At 42.5% G+C, this 18,283-nt stretch overlaps 1 protein-coding gene across 1 annotated transcript in view; it reads left to right on the top strand.

Moving 5' to 3' along the window:
• The first annotated feature begins 14,839 nt into the window (after positions 1-14,839).
• Positions 14,840-18,283, top strand: part of LOC135113759 (inter-alpha-trypsin inhibitor heavy chain H3-like) — a 31,962-nt gene continuing 28,518 nt past the window's right edge. Inside the window, exons 1-2 of the mRNA XM_064029334.1 lie at positions 14,840-14,978; positions 17,754-17,870. Of these exons, the coding sequence (XP_063885404.1) occupies positions 17,843-17,870 (28 nt within the window). The 5' untranslated portion in view covers positions 14,840-14,978; positions 17,754-17,842. The remainder of the gene's footprint in view (positions 14,979-17,753; positions 17,871-18,283) is intronic.

The raw sequence follows: 18,283 nt of genomic DNA, 5'->3' as shown, positions 1-18,283 counted from the left end.
CCATTTGCGTTAAGGAGGGAGGGTTAATAAAAACGGGCGTGTAAAAAGTGACTGAATGACATTTAAACTTCAGTCATTTCCTTACCTTGAGAATGACATTGACAAATCATCTTTTTTTTCTGACTTTTTTCATTTACTTTTTTTCTTAATATTCTCATATATTATCATCGTTATTCTTAGTAAAGTTCGTGTTCTTAGGCCACTGTTGTGTTTTTGTTGTTGTTTTTAATTAATTACTCACTGACATGATTAATTCAGTTGAGCTTTTTTTTTTTGCTTTTTTTCTCTCCCTCGTAAAAGAAATTGTTTATATACTTTACTTGATGAGAGAGAGAGAGAGAGAGAGAGAGAGAGAGAGAGAGAGAGAGAGAGAGAGAGAGAGAGAGAGAGAGAGAGAGTGTGTGTGTGTGTGTGTGTGTGTGTGTGTGTGTGTGTGTGTGTGTGTGGCCATCTCCCCTCTCTGGGTTTATCAGCTGAGGTCATGATGAATGTCTACGTCGTGCCAGTGAAATAAAGATGGATCACTAAGCTGTCCCCCCCATCCCTCATTTCTCTCTCTCTCTCTCTCTCTCTCTCTCTCTCTCTCTCTCTCTCTCTCTCTCTCTCTCTCTCTCTCTCTCTCTCTCTCTCTCTCTCTCTCTCTCTCTTTGCACGTCACGTCTCAATCTTTCCCTCTCGTCCCTCTCTCTCCCTCTCTCTCTCTCCATCCCTCAAGTACTTACCTCACCTACTTACTCTGTTAAGCTCTTGTTGCCTTCCTTTATATTTCTGGCCCAGCACACTATTCCTCACTTCCCCACGTCATTTGGGTCCCTAAAAATGAGCTGCTCTGACCCTCGATCGCAGTGAATGACGTAAAAAGCCGCACTTGTGTTCCTTTCGTCTTATGCTCGACAGCAAGAGACCTGTTGATCGTCGTGTCCTGTGACTGCAAGGGTAAACGTGTTTCGTCACAAAGCACATAGGATTTTCCCGGGAATAAACTCACTTATATTCTGTCCCCTTCTGAATTATTCCATAAGGATTTCGCTGCAATTCATGGTGAATTCTGCCGATATTAGGTTTTGTTATCTCTCTCTCTCTCTCTCTCTCTCTCTCTCTCTCTCTCTCTCTCTCTCTCTCTCTCTCTCTCTCTCTCTCTCTCTCTCTCTCTCTCTCTCTCTCTCTCTCTCTCTCTCTCTCTCTCTCTCTCGTGTTCCCTTCTGACTGCAGTTCTTTAAGGGTTTCATCATGATTCATTGTGGAAACTCCCAGGAATTAATTTACTCATCATTTGCCCTTTTTTCAGTAATTTTTTAAGGGTTTCACTACAATTCACGGTAGATTATCCTTGGGGTAAGTTTTGTCCTCCTCTGACCGCAGTTCAATAAGGGTTTCACTCCAATTTATGGTACATTCCCGGGAATAAGCTTAGTTACCTTATGACCTGATCTGATCAGTTCTATTATGATTTCATCACATTTCATGGTGGACTTTACCAGGAGTAATCTTTATCATCACGTGCTCCCTTCTGGCTGTACTTCTATAAGGGCTACATCACAAAATCACGATGAATTTTCTTAGGGAACGTTTGGTTACCTTGTGGCCTCTTCTAAGCAGTTTTTCTTTTTTTTTTTTTTTTTAGTATTTAATCACAATTCACGATGGATTTTCTTTGGAGCAGGTTTGTTTAAATCGTGTTCCTTTCTAAGTGCAGCGGTCACAATTCACCGTGCATTCAGCCGGGAGTAAATTTAGATAACGTATGTTCTCTTTAGAGTAGTTCTACAAAACCATTTTTGCAATTCACGGTGGATTCTCCAGGGAATAAATCTGGTTACCTTGTGTCCTCTTTTGGGTGCAGTGATGTAAGGGTCTTGTCGCAATTCATGATGGATTCTACCAGAAGTAAGTTTGGTTACTTTTTGTCCTTTTCTGAGTAATTCTTTAAGGGCTTCGCTGCAACTCACTTTATGTCCTCTTCTGAGCAACTCTATAAGGGTTTTTTTTTCGCAATTCACGGTAGTTTCTACTTAGCGTAAATCTGGTTGTTTTATTTCCTCTTTTGGGTACAGTGATATACTGGTCTCAGCACAATTTACTCTGGATTCTCCTGGGAGAAAGTTTGGTCTCCACATATAATGAAATGTAAGTTTGCTCGTGTTAAGATGCTATAACTGAGAGATTGGAGGTTTCATAAGGCAGTGTTCTTTAGTGGTGGACTCATGATTTGGTTGCCGAGTCACCCAAGCTTGTGGTGTGCTTCTCTGGCAACGTTGAGGTGATTAGATGATTAAGCAGCGTGTTTTTTTTTTTTTCCCTCTTTCCTTCTCCTTGTTCTTCTCTTGTCATGCTCGTCCTTCTCTCCATCTCCCTCCTCCTGTTTTTGTTCTTCTTACATCTGCTTCTACGTTTTATTCTTCTTTCCCTCCTCCTCCTCCTCCTCCTCCTCCTCCTCCTCCTCCTCCTCCTCCTCCTCCTCCTCCTCCTCCTCCTCTTCTTCCTCCTCCTCCTCCTTCTCCTCCTCCTCCTCCTCCTCCTCCTTCTTCTCCTCCTTCTCATCCTCCTCCTCCTCCTCCTCCTCCTCCTCCTCCTCCTCCTAGATTCTGTGTAATGTTACATTGACAACTGAATCAAGAAAAGACTTGTTGAAAGGCAGGACTAATACTCTCTCTCTCTCTCTCTCTCTCTCTCTCTCTCTCTCTCTCTCTCTCTCTCTCTCTCTCTCTCTCTCTCTCTCTCTCTCTCTCTCTCTCTCTCTCTCTAAAAGGGTTAGGCTTAAAGGACCAGTTTGTTGTTTATAGATCAGATCTGATTTCCGTTTCCCAAATGAGAGAGAGAGAGAGAGAGAGAGAGAGAGAGAGAGAGAGAGAGAGAGAGAGAGAGAGAGAGAGAGAGAGAGAGAATGTTGTGATTCTGTCTTGTGCTTGTTTGACATGTACAATCTTCCGCTTTATCACACCCACACCCACACCAACACACCCACACACACACACACACACACACACACACACACACACACACACACACACACACACACACACACACACACACACACACACTCACACGAAAGGCACCGACGAAGTGTTGAACATTCAGTGGCAATCAGTAAACGTCTTTCATCTCCAGCGGGACTTACCATTGGAGAAGGAGAAAGAAGAGGAGGAGGAGGAGGAGATCAGGTCCTCCACTCATACTCGTACATCCACAATCTACATAGTTTCCTACTCTTCGTTTTCTTCAAGGCCCTTCTTCCTCCTCCTCCTCCTCTTCCTCCTCCTCCTCCTCCTCCTCCTCCTCCTCTTCCTCCTCCTCCTCCTTCTTCTCGTACTCCAATTACTCTTCTGTCCTTTGGCCTTGCGACTTATCAGGCTTTTCCTCCTTCTCCTTCTCTTTTCTTCCTCCTTCTTCTACTTTTTCTCTTCCATCCTTTCCATTCTTCTTCAGCCTTGTGACTTATCAACACTTCCCTTCTCCTTCTCCTCTTCCTCCTACTCTTCTTCTTCCTCCTCCTCCTCTATCCCCTCCACTCTTTTTCAGCTTTACGACTTATCAACTTTTCTCTTTCCCCCTTCCTCCTCTTCCTCGGCTCTTCCTGCTTCCCCTTTCCACCTGCTTCCACCCTCCTGCTTCTCTTCGCCTCACCAAGCCTTCTCCTTGCTAATGACAACTAGAAGACCTTGGAGTGGAAGTGTAAGGAATTTCTTTTTCTATTTTTCTTTTTACGTCCCTTTCTCATTCCTCGAACGTGCTTTGCCGCCTAAATGGTCCTCAAGTGTAAGTGGTCACTTGTCAATTAGTTCCCAAGCCACTCTTAAGCATTACAAATTGTGGGTTTTTAGATTACGCTCCTTCGTTTAAGAAATTGAATTATGGCTTTCTTTCTCTCTCTTTTTTTTTTTTTTTTAAATTGGAAGGGTATGTCTCCATTCTGTGCTGTTTTTTTTTTTTTCTGTAATATGCCTTTCCTTTTGCGATGTTCTCTATGTTCTCTCAATGTCCACCGCGTCTGGATTCTGTCACAAAAAGGCGAAGATACTTGTTACTTCTGTCTCCATAATTAAACCTCTGCTGATTTTGTGGCTTCTCGTGGTTGGCAAGATGTGTAGCTAGACCGGGTATAAGACAGCAAGGTGTTGAGTGAATATTGACCAACATGATGGAGGCACAAGGTTTAGGAAGAGTTATGGCAGGCAGAGTATAGACAGGAAGATGACGATAGATGTAGACAAGAGTGTAGAAAGGAGGTTATAGATGGGAGAGCGAAAATGGAAGTGTATAGAGCGAGTTACAAACCGAAAGATGCAGATAAGAAAATACAGACAATTGGGTGAAGACAGAAGGATAAGACAAGGGGGATGTAGACAGAAGGGTATAGACAGAAGGATGCAGACAGCGGAATCTAGACAGGAGAATACAGACATGGGGAATATAGTTGACTGAAGGGTGAAAACGAGTGGCTGCAAACAGGGCGATATAGACAGAAGGGCGTAGACAGGAAAATAGAGACAAAAGGTGAAGGCAAGGGAATCTATATGTAGACAGGAGGGCGTGGTTGAGCAGGAAGGGGTGACTGTCTGGCTAAGAAAGCAGAAGTAGGGCGCTGTGGGACTAAGGGATAGCACAGGGTGGAAAGACGAGGAGATAGTGCAGTGTATCGGTGCACAAATCAGCAATAGCATACTTGATTAAAAAAAAAAAAAAAAAAAACAGCGTGACTTCTAAATAAAACACGTATAGTTAGTGGGTTAATGAAGGCGAGGTGATCAGGTCTCAGTCTCGTGGTGCTGGTTCGTGGCCTCGTTATGACAGAAGGGAGACTCTTGGATAGGGGGTTGGTGGCTCGCTCACCGCTCCTTCCATCCTTGTTCGTCATAAAGAAAACATTATACAGGCTCGTCACAATCTGGAATATATATTTTTTTCTTCTTTACTATTCTCTTCTCGTTCATAAAGAAAACCTTATACATGTTCTTCACTAACTGGAATATACATTTTTTTCCTCAGTATTTTCTTCAAGCATCTAAACACTTGTCTTTACTTTTCCTCTTCCCCCCAAAAATACCTGAAACTGTAGTTTTCCTTTATCTTTTCTTATCTTTATTCTCCACGATTAGGAACCTTATTTTCCTTTCTTCTTCCCTCATAGCGCCAAATTCATAGCTTCACCTTTTATCTCCTTCCTGAAAACTGTTGAAAATCATAGAATTCAATTCGAATCTATATTTTCTTTTTCTCTTCCCAATAAATACAAATATCTGTACAGCTGCATCTCACCTTTCCTCCCTAAAAATAAATAAATAAATAAATAAATAAATAAATAAATAAATAAATAAAATAAAATAAAATATAAATAAATAAAAATCCTTAGAACTTCCATTATAACCGCATATTTTCACTCTCTTTGTGCATTTTACCTTTTCCCATAAACAACAGAATCCGTGAAATACAGCATGTGTCCAAACGTTACCGAGACTGCTGCTGCATTAGACAAGACTTATGAAAGGAAAGTAAAAGCCTGCTAGTTTTCTTCAAAATACCCTTGCTAGCCAATACACTTATTCCGGCAGATCTCTTGCTATTCAAAGCACCTCTTGAAGTCCTCCTTGTGTATGCGAACTTAAATAGGCCTCGATGCTTGCCCTCTTCCTCCTCCTCCTTCTCCTCCAGGCCAGAGAAATGAGGTTATTGATGAATAATGTGATAAAATAGAACTCTTAGTGGTCAAGCAGTTCGAGTGTTGTAACTCTAGCACCTCTACGACCTTGTCGGTGACCTGTAGGTGCACACACACACACACACACACTCACACACACACACACACCGACGCCTTGCCTGCAGCTGCGCTTCGCTTTCACTTCACGCGTGACACATATTGCTCGTGACATATTTATCAAGACAACTGAGCGAGGAGTTTTTACAAGAGATGAGCTTGATTCGAGGTGCGTGTCCCCTACTCTCGCCTAGTAACCAGAAGTCACGTGAGAAAATACTTAAGAAAACTAACTCTTGAACTCCTTGTAATTTTCATTCACGTATTCCTCCATCTCGGTTACGGAAACGAGAGAAAAAGGAGGATAATAAAATAGTGTTCAAAAGTAACTGATCTTAATTGTGACATTAACTAATTCTCTGTGACATTAATTCACTTTCATTACGATTACTAAAGATAAATTATAGAAGAGAAAAAAAATCTAGAAAAACCCTTATAAGAAACACCAACTTCTCTTCTTTATACTTTTTGGATCAATCTACTTTTATTTCCACGGTTAAGAAGAAACTAGACTAAAAAATTACAAACGACGAACTAAGACAAAAACAACGCAAGAAATCGGAAAATTATACATCACCAGGCCTTGCTTCTGCTTTGACATTTGGAAGAGGAAGAAAATAAATTGATTCATTCACTCGCGCGCCACGAGAGGATAGACGTGTGGCGCCAGGAGCGAAAAGTCGAGGATGGGAGTCAGGGAAAGAGAGAAAATTGCGTGTAGTGCTCTTAGCAATGATCCGGGAGCAGCGGTCAGGCCTCAACCCACACGCCGCCTAATTGAGTGGATTGGATGTCATGGGTTGCAAGCTGGAGGACCTCAGTGTTTCTCCCTAGGGACGCCAGCTGGGACGGACAGAGACAGAGACAGATGCAGAGAGAGAGAGAGAGAGAGAGAGAGAGAGAGAGAGAGAGAGAGAGAGAGAGAGAGAGAGAGAGAGATCCTCTTTCACTCCTTTCAGACTTCTACAATATCCAATGTATCCTATCCTCCATGTGTCTCCTGTGCCCCTCCTACTCCTACCCTGCGTCCTACCTTTGTCTCTGTCTCGTCCACCGAGCCTGCCAGCCTCAAGGTTAAGGGTCGGTGGTCTGTCGTTAAAAGTAGGACAAAGATGTTGTTTTGTCTGTCTGAAGGGAGATGAGGGTCCAGTTTATTTAGTTGATTTGCAAGTGAGGTGTTTATGAGAAAGAGAGAGAGAGAGAGAGAGAGAGAGAGAGAGAGAGAGAGAGAGAGAGAGAGAGAGAGAGAGAGAGAGAGAGAGAAATTCCTCAACTCTCAAATATAATAAAATACTAAATTCTGACAGGAAGATGTGTGTGTGTGTGTGTGTGTGTGTGTGTGTGTGTGTGTGTGTGTGTGTGTGTGTGTGTGTGTGTGTGTGTGTGTGTGTGTGTGTGTGTGTGTGTGTGTGTGTGTGTGACAAGGAATGGTAAAGCACGACCACCCACTACCTTCACACACACACACACACACACACACACACACACACACACACACACACACACACACACACACACACACACACACACACACACACACACACACATCAGCTCTTGACTGCAACTTCTGTTCGCCACTCATAAACCTTGTAGTAGCAGTGAGCGAGTCACTGAGAGAGAGAGAGAGAGAGAGAGAGAGAGAGAGAGAGAGAGAGAGAGAGAGAGAGAGAGAGAGAGAGAGAGAGAGAGAGAGATGGTGGGGAGGGCGGATGACCGAACAGGGGCAAGGTTCGGTAATTAAGAAGAGGGGAGAGGGAGAGAGGGAAAGGGAGGGAGGCAGGAAAGCTGCAGGATAGGTAGCAGAGCAATAAAGAAGATATAGTCCTTGGATGGTCAAACATAAGGCGCGGTAAGGTTAGTGCTAAAAGGACCCATAGTAGGAGGCAAGTAACTTAAGACCAGAGACTGAAATGGGCAGGGCATATCTCTCAACTCTTGAACATGTGCTAGAAGGTCTTTTATCTTGATTTCTTGGATATATAAAGTCTGACAGGCATGTTTGTAAGATGATCAATGTGAAGCATATTGTGGTCTGATGTCTGAGTGTTTCTGTGTATATTTTAGAATGTGTTTAGGTGTGTTTTGGTGAGTTTTTTTTTTTTTGTGTTTTCAGGGAATTGCAAGAGATTTCAAATAGTAACAAGCCTCCAAGTCCTTACTAAAATATTTGATACTAAGTTACTATTACAAGAGATTTAAAAAAAGTAACACACTTCTAAGACCTAATTAAGTTGTTTGATGCTATACTACAGCTACGAATAATTAAGGATAGTAAATTTTTAAGTCTTACTAAAACATTTTATTTTAAGCTACAATTACAAGGGATTCAAAATGATAACAAACCTCTCACTCTCACTGAGATATTTGATTTTACACAACTGCATCATAATTATGAAGAAAAATTTACTTTACTTTAAAAGAGATAGAAAGTATAATCTACAGCTACTTGTCGAGAAGGTTATTGGTGCTCGATGGTATGACAGTGTGCTGTGTGTATAGTGTAAGTAAGGGCACTGTGTATGTGGTGCTTTTCTTGTCTTACTCTGTGTTCGCCTGGTGTTCGTCTCCTACGCAGCCTCGATAGTGCAGGACGAACATACGCACGCTATTTTTACACCAGTATCTTTCACATCACTTTGATGGTGTTCAACTTTACGGAGGAACTTTGGAGCTTAGTACTCGTCTTCTCTCCTGCTTCCTTGCCGAGCTCCCCTGTGTCTCCTCCTCGACCTCTACGTTACTTGTTTTTCCTCACTAACCTCGGTTTAACCTCCATCCTTGCCCTTGCCGATGAACGTGCTTCCTCCTCCTCCTCCTCCTCCTCCTCCTCCTCCTCCTCTTCCTCCTCCTCATCTTCATCTTCCTCCCCCACACTGTCACATTCTCCTACCAAGTCGCCTCCTTTTCTTGAGTATCTCCAGGAACATGCTTCTTTTCCCTCTCATCGCTTCCTATGCCAGTGACTCTCCATGGAACTGGCAAGCAACGCAAAAAGTTTCAAGATGCTGTATTGCAATTAACGGGAAGCGAACTATCCAAGAACTAAATAAAGGATCAAGTTGTACCCATTGGAATTTTAAAGGAGTTCTAGCATTGCATAAAAAATTCCAAGAAAACACAAAGGAGCACAAACGAAGACCAAGCAGCTGCAGACCTGTTGTTACTTACGAGGTTGTTCGCGATAAGTTGTATTGTTCAAAGTTCAATGTAAGATAATAAAGACGAAGGCTCATCCTCACCTACCTTTCAGGTTTAACAATAAACAACAGCAGATCTTTTGGCCTTTACGAGTTTTGTGATAAGCTACAATACCTAATCTTAAGTAAGAGATGGAGGATAGTAAAGGCGAAGGCTCCTCCCCACCTATCCTCCAACAAACAGCAACAGACTTGTTACCCCATACGAATCTTGTGATAAGCTACACTACCTAATCTGAAGTAGGAGATGAAGGATACTAAAGGCGAAAGCTCTTCCCAACCTACCTTTCAGGCTTAACAACAAACAACAGCAGAATCTTATTTTTTTGTCCCATAAGTATCTCCTGATAAGCAGAAGTAAGAGATTATCTGGAGAATAGTAAAAGGCGAAAGCTCCTCCTCACCTACTGCTCAGGCTGCCGGATAAAGATTTATACAGGAGAGCAAATGATGTTAGGGTGAGAATTAATGGGCGACTTAGATGTGTGAAGGGCTCCCATAAAAAAGTGTCTGTTTGAAATTATTTATGGCGCCATATGACCATGAATATATGTATTAATTAACTCCGGTACAGGTTATGCATTATTCACCATACCCTTCATACATATCAGTCTGGCGGTACAATATACCTTTTACTTACGTGTCAGGTGTTAATTACTACAGTACCATATCTCTCTCTCTCTCTCTCTCTCTCTCTCTCTCTCTCTCTCTCTCTCTCTCTCTCTCTCTCTCTCTCTCTCTCTCTCTCTATCTATCTATCTATCTATCTATCTATCTATCTATCTAACTATCTATCTCTCTTTCAGCGTCGCTAGCTTTCATTTTAATTGTCTGCGAAAAATCACTCTTTGAAGCTGACGTGTCATCTCGCCTCCTCGAGTTACGTGCGCGTGTGTTCGTTCTGTTCTTACGTCCATTGTTCCCAGCTCGCTCTCCATGGTTTAATGTGAAGCTGCTATGCATTCATGTCTGTGCGTTATAAACGTGGTGGCACAAGTACTTTTTGTTTTGTTATGATTATTTTAGGATATTTGTTAGTTCATTTTGTTTGTAACTTAATGCAAGTAACTATTAGATTTTTTATCTTATTTTTGCTATTTTGTGGAAAATGAAATGTCTATGAAACCATCTATCTGTCTGTCTAATTATCTATCTGTCTATCTATCTATCGCTCTGTCACCACATCCTCCTCCCTGCGCCTGTCTCCGCCTCGCTGTGTCTCCCTTTATCTACCCTCATCCGTGGCAAGTCCTCCCTCACGTAAATGGAATCCACCCTCGTCTCCTTATATCGTTTGGGCGTCCTCTGCCGCTTGTCCTCGTTCTTCCACGTTCCCTGTCCGCTTGTTCAAGTCTCTGCGCTCCCTGTGGTGTCGCCGTCGGTACGTAAGGGAGCTTAGCGTGTTTTTGTTGACTGCCGCACCCCAGGACGCAGTGTACGAGAGAGTAATGTCGTAACGGCGTGCCCAGTCGCCCCTTCATTCCACAACCGGTTTAGCTTCGCTCCACTTGGTTCTCTCTCTCTCTTTCTCTCTCTCTTGCTTCTTATTTTTCTATCTTTTTTTTACACGCCTCATTGAATTTCCCCCGCCGGCATCTTTGCAAGGTGGACACACGGGTAGGTGACTCACACTCCACTGCTCACAGCATGGGTCTTGAGTACCACGACCTGCACCGGCTCGCTGTCTGTACATGACTCACCAAAGGCGTGTAGAGAAAGTGGCGGGCAGGACACAGACGCCCACCAGACGGGGTCGCCACGGTGGCCCTCCGAGGTGTGATAAACAGCGCATTCCGCGGCGCTGTTTTGGCCACCAGCTGTTGGCCCGCCACTCAGGTGACGTGTAACTTGCTGCGCTCAATTAAAGACGTCGTTCGAGGCATTCGTCAGTACAGTGAGACGGAGAGGGATGGTGAGAACGTGGCCTGTCTGTGTGATGGTGTGTTTATGCATCCTCTCTCTCTCTCTCTCTCTCTCTCTCTCTCTCTCTCTCTCTCTCTCTCTCTCTCTCTCTCTCTCTCTCTCTCTCTCTCTCTCTCTCTCTCTCTCTCTCTCTTTCTCTCTCCTGTCCCCATTCCGCCGCGAGCCGTTTAGCTCTGCAGTGTTTGTCTCACCGCACGTGCTGTTTACTTCGCTACTCGTGAGATTGTTTACATTTCCTCACCTCCCCCTGAGGGCGCACTTAACACGCCCGCCTGTTTGACTTGAGCACCGCAGTGCCAGTCTGCTCGGGAAGGACTCCGCTTCTCCACTCAGAGGCCTTTTTATATCCTTTCTCTCCCTCTCTTCCTCCTTCCTTTATCCATTCCTTCCTTCTTTCCATCATTCTTTCTCTCTTGTTCCTTCCTTGATACCCTCCTTCCCTCCTTCCTTGTATTATATGATTTTTTTTTTTTTTACAGACCACAAGGTAATGAGAAAGTTACTCTTTTGTCTCCAGGGCGAGGTAGCGCAGGGCCTGGTGACGGAGGTGGTGGTGGAGGCCGATGTGGAGCACCGGTATGCAGTTACCCGCGTCGCCACTAGGATGTTCAACCCTGATCAGCAACAGACGCAACTACTCCTACAGATGGCTGTCCCTAAGAGCGCCCTTGTCTCCTCCTTCATCATGTATGTACTGGGTTGGGATTCAAGAGCGCAGTTTTGCCTCGACAGTCACACAAAAAGACCCCAAGAGTTCCTTTTGCATTTGTGATACGAGGAGTTTTTTTTTTTTTTTTTTCTTGCCTCCACGTACAGCAATCTGATTAAAATCTGTAGTCAGTAGTAGCCGAGGTGCCTGCTGAGTGTTGTTCCGGCTCACTAACAGCAGGTGGTTCCCTTAGGAAGCAACTTGATGGGACGAAGGTTGAGTGTTCGAAACCCAGGAGGGTTTGCAGACGTGCAGGACTCCCATCATTCCCCCCGTAGCCGCCTTCCCCTCCCCTCCCGCCCACACACACACACACACACACACACACACACACACACACACACAGTACACCCGCACACACCCTGCCTCACTCCCTACTCCATTGCACCTTCTGTCTCTTTACACCACACCGCCATACCACGCTGATCTCCTTGCCTCTATGAACAACACTGCACATTACTTACAGTCATGTCACTGTCTTCACTACATCACATTTCCTGCATTCTATCCCTGAGCCACATTACTTCCTGACTCCCTCATATAACATAATTTTCATCATAATCTTTGCATATGCTCTCCTTCTTGTGAACCATTCAGTCCCCTTACAGGTATCATCTCAACATGATTCTATCACCCAAACACAGCATAGCTCACCACATTCTCTAAACCAGTGGTTTTCAAACTATTTAGTATGACGGCACACTAAGAAATAACTAATATTTTTGCGGCACACCTGCCTTTTCATATATATATATATATATATATATATATATATATATATATATATATATATATATATATATATATATATATATATATATATATATATATATATATATATATATATATATATATATATATATATATATATATATATATATAATTAGTCACCCATGATAAATATAAATTACAATTTACAATAGTTTCATTATATTATGTACACAAATATCCCACCCGTATTTTCGCGGCACACTAAGGAGATAATGGCGGCACACTAGTGTCCCACGGCACACACTTTGAGAATCACTGCTCTAAACCTATTGACATTCAAACAAGAAGGAAAGGCAGTAAAGAAGTTTTCGCTAAAGCAGATTTGTTTACTCCATATGTTTCGAATACGGATCTTCCTTAGAATATGAACCTGGTTGTCGTGTTTTCTTACTACCTTTCTCTGTCTCAGTTTTGTCCAGGTATTCAGAACCTAATACATAAGTCAAGCCGTGTCAAGCATCTCCCAGAACAAGATCAGAATGCCTTAACAGAGGGAGAATACCACCAACTGATAAGAGTGACTCTAGATGCAAGAGGGTACACGTCTTATCCACTTCGATCAAATGAGCAAACCATAATAAGATTAATCCTGACACCGCCTTAGTACACACACACACACACACACACACACACACACACACACACACAGACGGGGCTAATTGGGCGTGTCCTTACAGGGAGGTGGGCGGCGCCAACTACTCGGGGAGCGTGAGTGACAAGCTGGAGGCGCGCAGGACCTACGAGGAAGCCAGCCAGCAAGGGAAGACCGCGGGGCTACTAGAGCTGAGGTGAGGCTGGCAGGAGGCGGCGGCGGCGGTGGTGGTGGAGGTGGTGGTGGTGCTAGAAGGATAATGAAAAAAATAATGTGGTTTTACAGGATATGTATAGCTATATCTGTTTTTATTAGTTAATAGCTGGTAGTAATAGTAGTTGTTGCTATTGTATGTAGTAGTAGTAGTAGTAGTAGTAACAGTAGTAGCAGTAGTAGTAGTAGTAGTAGCAGTAATAGCAGTAGTAGTAGAGGTAATAGTAGTTGCTATTAATGTTGTTGTTGTTGCAGTTGTTGTTGTTTTTGTTGTTGCATTGTTTATTCTCTCTCTCTCTCTCTCTCTCTCTCTCTCTCTCTCTCTCTCTCTCTCTCTCTCTCTCTCTCTCTCTCTCTCTCTCTCTCTCTCTCTCTCTTCCTTTCTTTCAAGAGCAAATATATGACATAGCTACCCTCTTTCGCTATGCCTTTCACCCTCTTTCTCCTCCTCCTCCTCCTCCTCCTCCTCCTCCTCCTCCTCCTCCTCCTCCTCCTCCTCCTCAAGGCGTGGCATAGTTCTTGTTGACGCTCTTGTTATTATTATAATTTGTGTGGTGCCCTCAGTGTGAACGCCCTTCCATCTCCCATCCCCCTTCCTCCCTCCTCCCCAAATCCCCTGGGCCCTAGTTAGCATCTATGGTTCTCCCTCCCCTCCCTGCCCCTCCTTACTAACACATATATAATCATCCTCCATCTCCCTATTCATATGCCCGCATTTCTCCTCCCCTTTCCTTTGTAATTATCTTTCATCTTCCTTCTATTTCCGTTCTGTATATTATTTTTATCTCTTGCTTTCCTTCTCCCCCTGTTCTTTCTTTGATTTTATTTTTGACTCCCAACTTTCCCGTTCTAACGTAAAAGGGTAAAAAAATAATTCGATAAAAGAAAAAGAAGTAAACCCCTGTGTCACAATAATGCAGAGAAAATCAAGCGAAGAAAATAGTGTAGCCCAACAGTGTAAAAAATGAGAAAAATCAAGCGTAAAAAATCAAGAATTTCAATAATGCAAAGCAGTTGGGATAGTGTCCGATAAAACAGCATTCACTTAAACTCCCCACTAAGGAATATCTTCCATTATCTGATGTGTCCCAGTACTGCAAAAGGCAACACTGGGCAGGAAAAACAGAGTATGTCCCAAGAGTGCAAGTACCTAAATTAATGCTCGATTAAGTAAGTTTTCCTTCCTTCTAACAAATATTTGAAATCTCTCGCAAAGTAATGAAGTCTTTTTAGTGTATTAAGAAAGGATTTAAATACCCCCTGAAAGAATCTAAATCCTCCTAGGTCTCATCCACAAAGAATCTAGGTTTCCCTTAAAGAAAACACCACCTCAAAGCATTCAAGTCCCTTAAGTTCCCCAGTAAAGAATCATGGTCCCCCTCAAAGAATCAAGCCCTTCATAAAGAATTTGATTCCCCGTGAAAGGATTAAAATCCCTTTAGTCCCCAACAACAACAACAAAATCCCCCTAAATCCCCAAAACAAAATACTTTAGTTCCTTTCAAAGAATTAAATTCCACTAAGACCACCAGCAAAGAATCCAATCCCCTTCCCTTTCCCTCGCCCATATGCCCAGAAAAACGAAGAAAAGAAAATAAGAAAAAAGAAGAAACAAAAAAAATGGTCTCATTACTTATACTGGAAGCCTCCCTCACCTCACCTCACCTAACCTTCCTTCCCAGGGACAATGACCTCCAGAAGCTGCAGGTGCGGGCAAGCGTGGGTGGCCTCGCTGCTGTCACCTTCCACGTCACCTACGAGGAACTGCTACACCGTGTTAATGGTTCATACAAGTACATGGTGCACCTCAATCCGGGACAGGTGAGTGTGTGTGTGTGTGTGTGTGTGTGTGTGTGTGTGTGTGTGTGTGTGTGTGTGTGTGTGTGTGTGTGTGTGTGTGTGTGTGTGTGTGTGTGTGTGTGTGTGTGTGTGTGTGTGTGTGTGTGTGTGTGTCTATTCTGTTTGCCTTTGTCTTTATCCTTGGTGCTCTCTCTCTCTCTCTCTCTCTCTCTCTCTCTCTCTCTCTCTCTCTCTCTCTCTCTCTCTCTCTCTCTCTCTCTCTCTCTCTCGCATGTTATTCCTTTCTCTTTCGCCCCCATTCCTGTTCTTTGTTCTTCCTCGTAGAGTAAAAGAAAAAACCCTGACTTTCTCCCTCTCACATAACGCAATCAAAGCAATTTATTTTTCCCTTGAACGCTACCAAGTTCTCTCTCTCTCTCTCTCTCTCTCTCTCTCTCTCTCTCTCTCTCTCTCTCTCTCTCTCTCTCTCTCTCTCTCTCTCTCTCTCTCTCTCTCTCTCTCTCTCTCTCTCTCTCTCCCCTTCAACATCACCGAGACACGTTCCCTCTCCCACATAAAGCAAAGAGAATCCATCCGGCTTAAGGTTTTACTCATTTTGTTTAACGTGAGGAAAACTTGTTTTTCGATCTCTATTAAGATTTTATGTTAATTACCTTACATCTTCCCTCATATAATATAGGTCTTCATTCCTTTGTTTGATGCAATTCACACGGTTATTTCTCCTTCTCATCATCATTTAACGTAAGGAACACTCGTTTTTCAATCTCTATTACGATTTTACTCTAATTATGTTATCTCTTCCCTCTTACTGGATAATATACGTCTTCATTTGTTCTTTTTATGTAATTTTATGTAATTCACAAGGTTATTTCTCCTTCTCTTCATCATCATTCTGATCTTCATCCTCATTCTTCTCATCCTTCTCCTCATCATCATCTGCATCTTCATCCTCATCCTCCTCTTCTGCTTCTTCCTCATCCTCATCCTCATTCTTCTCATCCTTCTCCTCATCATCCTCATCTTCACTCTCATTCTTCTCTAGGGAATCCAGGTCATCTTCCTCTCCTGTAAACGTAGCTAGATCACCTCTCCTTCCTCCCCATTATTTCATCAGACACGCAAACCTTCCGCTCTTAACGTCATCAGTTCGGATCCATTTTTCTTGAATGTAACGTGACCGAACTGCATCCACTTCCTGTGAGTCACTTGTCTTTGGAATATAACTTATCTGAACCGCCGTTATGTTCCTTACACGACGTAGCTTAAAGGCATTCCAACACCTTCATTTAGTGTTGGGTACATTTCTAGTTTATATTTGGTATAGTAGAGCTATCCCTTTTTTTTTTTTCCGTGTTAAGTAATCTGGCAATCTTTCCTTAAACTGTTTCAATATAATCAGACTATATATGATGTAGCTTAAAGCCATTCCAACGCCCTAGTTTAGCATTGTATTCCTTCCTTTTGTATCTCGTGTAGAAGCGGTTCTCTTTTTTTTTTTTTTTTTTTTTTCTTAGCCTTAATAACTTGCCAATATTTTCTTAAAGGGTTTTAAGATAATCAATCTATACATGGTGCAGATAAAAAAAAAAAATCTATATTTATGCCACGATCTAACTTTAGATTTTTTCTTTTCTTTTTTTATGTAAAGCAATCATACTTTTTAATAATACTTTTCTTAACAATTTTTTCTAAAATAATTAAATAAATTCCTTATAAGGTCGCTCTGTGATATAGCTTAAGCACATTCCATTTCCCTGTTTTTCTGCAACGGAGCGTGTTTCTATTTGTATTTGGAATAGAAGCGTCATCATCCTTTTTGAGTTTTCTTATGTAACCCTCCAATCTTACAATCTTCCCTATGGCGTCTCAAGATAAGCATCCTATCTTCTTTCCCATTAATGCCATAAACACCCTTACCCTTTTTTTCTCAGTGTTACCGAACAATCTTTTCCAACTCATTCAACGCAGTCCTTAAATTTTTACGTCTGGGTTAATCAGTTAATCTTTTCCCTTTAGCATTTTCATATCAGCGTCGTATCTTCCTTCTCATTAACGCGGCCACATACACCCTTTACCTCTCCTCTTAATGTAATCAATCACTCTTAATCTACCGCACCTCATTTAACGCGATCAAACACCTATTTCTATCCCTCCCTCCCTTTACAGGCGCTAATAAACAGACTGTCAACACACATAACCTTCACAGCCTCCCTCCTCAAGGCCTTACTCGCTAGCACCTCTTCTCACCATCATGCTAAACTGTCGACACTTGCGTCATTCTTCCTTGTGTTAGGTTACGTTGCTTAATGTTGTCTGTTCCCGCACATTGTTAGTTTGGGAATGAGTGAACTTTACAAACTCAGCAGGAAATGAGAAGGGATATACCGGAATGAACAGCAAAAAATAGCTAAATACTCAAGGCAAAATACATCTATCTGCGTTTAGAAGGATCGTCTGAACTTTATAGATTGGTCAAAGAGTAAGAAGAAGGGATCTGCCGGAATGGAACAGCATCAAACAACTCAATATCCTTACAAAACAAGGAAGAATGCATTTATCTGTCTATCTATTTATCTTTCTATCTATCTATCTACCTATCTATCTATCTATCTATCTATTTATCTATCCATTTATAAAGCTTCATTCTGTCTTATCACTACTCTTCTTCCATCTATAAAGCTTCTGTATTGCATTCTTTTCCATCTATGAAGCTTCTATACCGTCTTAACTATACTTTTCTTCCATCTACGAGGTCTCTTAAACTACTGTCTTACCTCTACTCTTCTTTCCCCCCAGCGAGTACCGAGAGCCTCAGTAAGAGTGCGAGTGCCTGGAACGCGAGGCCATCACCAACCTACAAGATTCTAGAGCTGCCCGGCCAGGAAATGCAGGCGCAAAACCCAGGCACGAGTGGTGAGTAAAGGGGTGTCTGTGACGGAAAAGAGGACGTTGAGTGAATAGGGGAGGGTTTATGGGAGTAGGACGAGAGAGGAGAAGAAAGACAAGTGGTGGATGAGAGAGGATGACAGTAAGGTAATGTGAGAGGCTCTGAGAGGATAGGTTTTATAGGGAGTCAAAAGATGAGAGGAGGGATTGTGATGTATTATAGTATATATTAGTTAATACTCGTATATATAATATATAGAGAGAGAGAGAGAGAGAGAGAGAGAGAGAGAGAGAGGAGAGAGAGAGAGAGAGAGAGAGAGAGAGAGAGAGAGAGAGAGAGAGAGAGAGAGAGAGAGAGAGAGAGAGAGAAAAGTATTATTAGGGATGAGAGAAGAAACGAGTTATGTACAGGAAAGAGAGGATACATTAGTGGAAACTGG

The sequence above is a fragment of the Scylla paramamosain genome, chromosome 26, assembly GCF_035594125.1.
Source record: "Scylla paramamosain isolate STU-SP2022 chromosome 26, ASM3559412v1, whole genome shotgun sequence".
NCBI classification, from domain to species: Eukaryota; Metazoa; Arthropoda; class Malacostraca; order Decapoda; family Portunidae; genus Scylla; species Scylla paramamosain.
The sequence above is the reverse complement of the archived record's forward strand: the minus strand, read 5'-3'. Positions and strand labels throughout refer to the sequence as shown.